The sequence below is a fragment of the Poecilia formosa genome, unplaced genomic scaffold (genome assembly GCF_000485575.1).
Source record: "Poecilia formosa unplaced genomic scaffold, Poecilia_formosa-5.1.2 Scaffold12, whole genome shotgun sequence".
Lineage (NCBI taxonomy): Eukaryota > Metazoa > Chordata > Actinopteri > Cyprinodontiformes > Poeciliidae > Poecilia > Poecilia formosa.
Window position 1 is genome coordinate 1,555,895 of NW_006799951.1, and position 8,106 is coordinate 1,564,000.

At 39.1% G+C, this 8,106-nt stretch overlaps 1 protein-coding gene across 1 annotated transcript in view; it reads right to left on the reverse strand.

Annotated features, from left to right (window-relative positions):
* The window catches only part of prkg1b (protein kinase cGMP-dependent 1b), a 109,259-nt gene that overhangs the window by 68,691 nt on the left and 32,462 nt on the right, over window positions 1–8,106 (reverse strand). The window contains exon 3 of the mRNA XM_007545294.2: window positions 7,819–7,932. Within this exon, the coding sequence (XP_007545356.1) occupies window positions 7,819–7,932 (114 nt within the window). The remainder of the gene's footprint in view (window positions 1–7,818; window positions 7,933–8,106) is intronic.

An 8,106-nucleotide genomic window follows, 5' to 3' on the forward strand; every position in this document is an offset into this window, starting at 1 on the left:
TAAAAAAAAGAAAAAGATTTGACTCTCAAATATGAATCGTAGGCCAGAACTGTTCAAAAATATCCTTTAAGCAATTGATTTACAGTTCCTGTAGCTCTCCTCACAGTTCAGTCACAACTACAGTAACGTTATCTCAATTCCTTCTCTGCCTTTCTAATTGCTTGTTAGTGCACAAGGCTAGAGTGTGCAGTCATTTTGCCGTTTTACTCATTTCGCAGTTGCACCATTATCTTTTAATGTGTCTGTAGGTCTTTCTCATCAGCCCTTCATTTCACTAAATATGGCTCAACCTCTAATTAAGGTCAGCTCTCTAAAATTGGAAAAGAAAATGCTTCAAGAAGGGTTAAACCTCTTTAATTCCTGTTAAACCAGCCCCTCTGGTCATTATCCGCTTTTACAACTTGGTCATGAATAAGTCCAGCATACAGCAAGTGAAACTCCAAAACATAGGGTTTGATATTACATTAGATAAATAAAAAGGTTTCTAACAGTTTAGCAGAACCACAGAGTGATCATTTGTATCGATATACTGGCTTTAAAGTCAGTGTTTATGAACTATTATGCAAAGAAAACTCCAGACTAACTAAAGAGCAAGATAGATTCTTTCAGAACTAAAACTAAAGTATTATTATTATTATCTTCTCCTGCTGGTGTCTAGACAAGGACACTCTTATGAATTAAATTTCGGTCTCAATAAGTTATTTTTTCCTGGTTAAACAAAGATTAAGTGAAAAAAAATGTGTCAACTTTCATATGTGTCTTCAAATTAAAGCTCATTCTTGCATTTTATATCCAGCAAGACAAAGTTGATTGCAAAATACAAAACCTGCAGCCTAGTCAATAGAAATCTCCAACAATGAAAAAAAAATTAACAAAAAAGCAACTGCATGCAACACAGTTTCTTTCTGTGCAGCACCATTTGCGAGGAAATTTATTTAAAGAGTTGAAAGTGTTTTTTTGTTTTTGTTTTTGTTTTAGCCAGACACAAATAGGTAATGGATTTTGCTAATGGCTTGTTTCAATAATCACAAAAATTTAATTACAATGACAACATGGCATAAAATGCTGTTAGTTACTACCTGCACATAAATGCTAATTGACGTTCTGTGGCTCTTGCAGAAGTAGCTGAATCTGGCAGACAAAAGAAAGCTTCTCCTCACTGCTACTAAACTATTTGTGGAAAATATTAAAACTGCTACATTTTGTGGCACCTATGGATTACAGCTCATATGTGAAGCATACCTGTCAGAGATGCAACAACAGATAATGTTTCCCATAGAGAACTGAGGAGTATTATTGCTACTGTAACCAAGGGAAAGAGAGAAAACCGGCATACGAACAGTCTGACAAGCCTTGTGTTTTATTATTTAAACAACAAAAGCTGTTATTCGCCGCCGTTAGCGCTAGCCGTCAGGTTTAACTTTGAGCCTGGTTCTCCTAGAAGTTGCATCCTTAAGTTTTTAAGCAAAATGGACAAGGTGAGTTTTTTTTTTTTTGAAACACTGCGCAAACTGTGCTGCACTCACACTGATACATTAACACGTGATAATTTTCTTCTCTGAGGCTGATTTCAAAGGCAACTGTTGGCGCGCTCACGGCAGAAGGAAGGGTAACGTTACAGCGACGCACTCAAAGACGTCTCCAGAACAATGCTGCTGCTGCTGCTTCATTGAGCGATTGTGATAACGAGACATGATCTGCTGTTTTTTTAGTCAATCGAGCAATTGTATACTTTTCTTTTCAATACAGACAACTTAAAAATGCACAGAACTAATTAAAAAAAACTTGGATAATTATATTTTACAGAGGCATTGGTCTGTGTAACTATTCCTGACTCCAGATCACAGCTGCTAAAAGTACTGATCCGTTTTCTGGATGTTGCGAAATACAAGCCGACTGTTTGGCCTATTGAAAAAAAAGTTGTGTACTTGGTAAAAATGTCAAGATGGATCACAGAGTTTAATGGTAGTGTGTGCTCTATGAAAGATCTTCTTGCACTCTCTGGAGGTCTTGGAGTACATTCTACTTCTACTTCACAAAACGGTTACAAAACAGCAATCGGCTCTCTTGAATGGAAACTCTCCCTTTTTCTTCCTTTGACGGTTCTAACACTGATCACTGCACCAGGGTAGCTGACACAAATTGACACATATACAGATACAATGGCCACGTTTAGTGTGGTGCATCACAGTTAATGTTGGACTTTGGGTTCCTTGTTATATATTGTCCTTGTCAATGTATGTCTGTCACAGTTTTTTTTTTTCCGAATTTTTTTACTGACAAGAAAAAAACCATGTTTTCTTGTTTTTCTGCTTTACAGAAATTGTATTTGTGCTGCTCAATCACGTAAAATACCTCTTCCAATTAAATACGGAGAGGGACTTTTTTTTACTTTACAGAATGATGCTACATTTTCCAAGAAAAGGCACACTGTAACTGATTAAAGATTTCATAACAAGAATGATGCTCTGGGTCTTAAACTTCTGGAAGTAATACCGAGTCGGGTAACTTCTATTTCTACGACCATAAGTCAGTGAGTCACGGTGCAGACTCCGACGAGCCAACATGCATATCTGTGAAGTGGAGCCGTTAATCTTAAAGGATATATTTGCTCATATCTTGGATGGTCAACAGAAGAGGGAAATAAAAATCTTTCATCATAATGAGAATCCAAGGGATAAATGTCAAAAACGCTGGGATCATTATGAGAAAGAAAATGTCGGTTTGAGATTAATGTTGATGGTGAGCATATGAAACACAAATATATACTGCTTGGCACAAATATGCATGGAATAAATGTATGCATCTGGCAGCCAGTGGTTTTTTTCTCCCTTTTTTAATGTATCCCAGCACCACTGTTGATGTCAATTGAGGAGAGCAATTAGAAACATTAAGATTTTTATCTAAATACATCCTACTTAATTTCCGAATTAAAGTGGATTTTGTGATGGTATTTTTTAGCTATAGATTCTCTAATAGTTTTCTGTTGTTCTAAAAGTGCTGGAGACAATTTTAGTGAATGTTAGTTCAAATATAATCCAGTTACACAGTCTTCCCTTCAAACCTGCTAGAGAAAAAAAAAAGAAGTATTCGCTAGGGTGTACATACCCCTCACTGGAAATCTGTGATAAAGTAGGACAGCTTCTTTCAGAAAACACTAAGTCCTGATTTTTGTATGGGCAGAAATTGTCTCAAAGTCAGCAAATATTTGACTTTTTATTATATAATTTATGCACGGAAAGAGCTTCAGGTCTAAAACCTGCACACACCATTCCATCTCTCCTTAGGAAACGTACACAATCAAGAGTCTCCTAATGTGTGTCGGCTAACTGGAAATACCCAGCTGTACCCTAACAGCTTCTTTCATACACAAACACTCCCTCATACCTGGATCACCTGGACCCCCACATACTTAAATACTCTAAGAAGCCTTGAAGTTACCACAGATTTATGACACTGTCAGTGTTTACGAGCTAAAATCTTCATGTGCGTAACAGTGAGTCCTCCAAGAGATGAAGACAAAGACTTGCTTTTCCATCACTGCTATAAAAGATGGAGCTTACAGATATAATCTCTCTCACTGATTGTATTTGGAGTGACTGGCAGTGACATTACTTTCTTAGAGATGACTGCTCTGAAAACAAGGCCTGGATTCCCAGCAGCCTTTTATCTGTGGTGTTACTGAACAATCGTTGTGTTTGTCTGTCTTGTGTGCATGTGTGTGTGTGCGTGTGTGTGTGTGTGTGTGTGTGTGTGCCCCCGTCTGTTAAATGTGTCGCATATAGGTATTGTATGTCAACACTGTGCATGCTAAGCTGTGAATTCATTCAGCACAGGTCCATTGTTGTGATCAACACTGTCACAGTACGAAACGCCGCCGTCCCTCTTTGTTATTCTGACAGCAGTGCACGCAAGCTGAAGTATTGCTAACATGATCTTTAAGAAGTCATTTTGCCTTAGGATATCCTCTCTATTAGCCTGTTTATGTGCATATAAATGCAGCATCTGACAGTCAGCGACTCATACGATTACCATCCACTCACACTGTCTCTGCTGTCAGAAGGAAACAAGATACACCTCATAAAGATAGCAGCTTGAAATGAGATCGTTTTTGTTCTAACATCACTGCGATAAAATAGCCTCATAACTTTGACAAAAGGCCAGTTATATGCAGCCTCCAGTCGCTATGAAGCTAAACTGGCTTGAAGTGGAGGAGATTATGACTGACTTTTTATTTTAGGAGAAACTGTTTTCTGAAATGCTCAAGGCTCAGAACCATTACTTCCTACATGCTGATTTACATGCAGGCACTGAGCTGTGAATTTAGGAAATATTCACTTTTGGTAAAATGAGTGTCTTATTCTGAACATCAAAACCAAATTCAAAAGCTCAGGTTTCATGTATCAAGTCATTTTAAAAGCTGTGATTTTTTGGGGGGGGATTTTTTTCTTTTGTTAAAGTCCTGGAAGTAATGCAGGTAATGCTGCTGCACATGGATGATCAGCTGGCTGAAAGAAGATTCCTACACCTGGAGATAAATTCAGTTGTTTGGTATATTTTTGGCTCCCAGAACAATCCTTCAGTTGACACTAAAGAAGCACCACTTGTTACATATTTCTACCTAATCCATATCTCAAAGTTTACTCCACTGCCACCTCAACTGCAATGCCTGTATGACATAAATCTCTTCATCTGGATCTGCCAACTAGATGTCTGCAGACGTCCGTGCGCAGGTGAGTGTTTTGCGACCGTGGTGTATGTGTAATCCCAACAGAGTCTAAACAAATCCCATTCTAAGCTTGGTGTCACATTGAGCACATAACGAAACACATCACAAATGAAAATGTGCGGAGAAAAAAATAAGCTCCACTGATATTCTGTTGGGACACGAAGTTCAAATCGTACCGATGCTTAGATGCACTTAACGGTTTGACTGAAACATACATTTAAAGGGATTTATTTCCTCTGCATCAGAATTCAATTTTAAATTTGCAGTTGCAACTTAAAGCCAACAAAATTTGGATGGTAAACTGCAGATTCAAAGAGGTTCTCTATGAAGTGAAAACTGTTGTGAATGGTTCTCAACAGCAGTGTTGGTATGAGAATTCAAATACCTGTGTATCTGTTTCTTATTGTGGAGTTTATTGGTAATTAATGTGTCATATATTTTCACTGTCATTTGTCCATGCTTTTTTGTGGTGCTATGCTGAATAATGTTTTGATATGCAATCCATTCGAAACACCTTGATATTTAAATGCTTTAGGAACTTATTTTTTCCTACTGTCCCCTTCTCCCGTTTCAAGACAACATAAAAACAATTTAGTCTGCAGCCTTTTGATGGAGCTTCCTCCTTCTACTGTCACTGCTGTCCTGTTACCATCTCTATTTGTCTCTCACTCAAACCTTTTTCTTCCACTCTTGTTTCCAGCCTGCATCTACCTGACTGCCATCATGTGGAAATAATGCGACACAGCTTGATGACAAAGGAACTCTTCTGAGTCTCAGGAGAGTCTCAGGCTGCATGTGAAATCTTACTTCATTTGTCGAGACTGGCTGAGTCAAACCCCAAATGAGGCCATAGCTTTACACTTAAGTGTCTGCATCTAGGAACTGAACATAACATATTGATTAGAGGAGCCTTCTGGGGGCACTAAGCATCCTGAAAGGTGCAGTGCTGCTCATAATGTCTGCGTAAGTTATTTTAAGGGCTTGTTTCTTTAGGGAGAATGCAAAATAGCAAATACTCTAAAAGGATGAAAGGTTGGGGTTGGGGATGGGAATATTCTTTTGAATGTGCCGATGCAGGAAAATTTTCACTACGCAATATAATTCGTGGTAATTCATTAAACAAACCATGGCAGTGTGCAGCTTCCCAAATCACCCTTGAAATTGTTTATTTTTAATAAAGCTCAGAGTTTAAAAATTGCTGCAAAAGAATTGTGAATTACAATGACACTCTAACTTTTCAGGTCCGGTCTATCTGTAGAATAAACACATAGGCCCAAAATGCACATATAATTTCTCCTCTAGTGGTTCCAAAAATAGGCAAAGGTTTTAGCAAAAGTTTGTCCTTGACATTGTGTTGGACCTGCAGTTGTTTTGAAATAACAAATACCTAAGTAAAACAAAAAGTACTCTTATGAAGAAATAAAATATCTAATAACACTGAATATTCCAGAATCATCTCAGTTCAGAGCAGCTGGTTCCTTCACCAGTGAGCCGCTGAAGTCACTTTGGTGACTCGTATAAGTTTAAGATTTTTCCTCATCAAACTTTGCCTTATGAGACGTTCTCGTCCAATGCAAACTCAAAACTTACAAGCTCGTATTGTGAGCTTGTAAGTTAAACTCCTAAGTAAAAGCCTTACCTCAACACAAAAGGGCGGTTCATCCTAATTCTAAAGATATGATTACTCACGGAGGGGGACTTCGGAGATTACTGTATGTGATTAAAATTAACTGAGGTTACATCCTCCTACAGAGCTGCATGCACAGATCAAATTAAACTGCTTGATTGGAATGCGAGTCTCTGTAAGCACTACTGGCTGCATGATTTCCATTAGAGACTATCACCTTTAATAGCCGCCCTGGCAGCTGAATTCCTTGGTACATTCATGTGTAGCGACACGCATTAAAGTAAAGACAGTCATCCTAAGAGACAGCGCCAGTGACCCTTTTAAACCAAACACACTTTTGGCCGTGTAGACAATTACATCATTTGTTCCATGCATGGGTTTTTTTTTTTTTTTTTTTTTTATTAAAGCGCGGCAGGAAGTATGGGCCGATGGGCTGGTAGATGGGCAAAATAAAACACAAAAGAGAAAGCCAGACGCTCTGTCGCCAGTGGGAAGGGGAATATTTTATCCCGTAAGAGTTGGCTCATCTCCCCGTGGACACCTGTTGCCATAGTAACTGGAGCTGAGAGTTTGGTTGGTTCGGCTGGTTCGTTGGACTTGAGAAGGGTCAGCACAGGCTACGCAAGTTTCAGACCATGAAATGGTTGACCCCGCCTCGTCCACACTTTAACAGGATGGAGGAACCTTTGCCCTTTGTGTATTCATTAAATACAAGGTCAATATCTGATTTTTATTTTTTTTATTTTTTTATAAGACTTGGAAATATGAGCCAGCTCTTGATATAAATATATATTGAAATCTCTTCTCAGTTCATCCAGATCATCCGGAATGTTCCTTTGTTTCAATTCGCCCCAACTCTGACCTGCCTCCCTCTGTCTTAATCCATGCATACAAATATCCTTTCACCAATTAGACCATGCTTCACCTCGTCTCACCTTTTGTCTTTTTATTATTCCGCTCAAACACAAATTTGGAGCCACTTCCTATTTCTTGCCTCACCTAAACACACATTTTTCATTTTGACATGCTATCTTGCGAGCTTTCGAATGTGTGTAATCTGCCATCTGTCCTGTGCTTCCTCAGTCTCCTCTCTTTAATCTATCAGGCCGACTATTCAAATTGCCAGTCTGATGGACCACCAACTCACCCACTGTGCATCTCTCTGAGCTGGGGCTCTGGCATGTGAAAGAGCAAGAGGCAGTAAACCTTGACATTCGTCTCACTCCGGGTCTCGCGGCACACCTGGCTGAAGTGTTGCGAAAACTCACACCGCTGATGGGCAGCTTTTGATAACTCAAGAACAATACTAGACACGCATTCCTGCTGCAGCAGACCTAAAGTCTTCTACAATGAGACTGCATATTTCATTGAACATGTGTGTTCAATGCGTCACCTTGGCAACATGTGGACATTTCAACACGGACGTGTGTGGAAATGTTTTAAGGTGTCTGTGAAGACTCACTCTTGACAGTGGCTGTCCTGGTGCAGTTGTAGAGAATAGCCAGCTCCCCAAACACCTTTCCTGGCCCCATGGTGCAGAGCTTCAAGCTTTCCTTTGTCACCTCCACCTTACCATCTGAAAAAGGCACAGAGATGCAGAAAAAGAAAAAAAAACAAAGCATTTATTGTAATAGTTTCAGCTTGCACAGTAGATTACCCAAGTTTGACACTAAAGTTTGGCATTATCTAGAGAAACACATCCATGCGTTTATCTTTAGCCGCATTGATTACTGCAACAGCGTCTTCACAG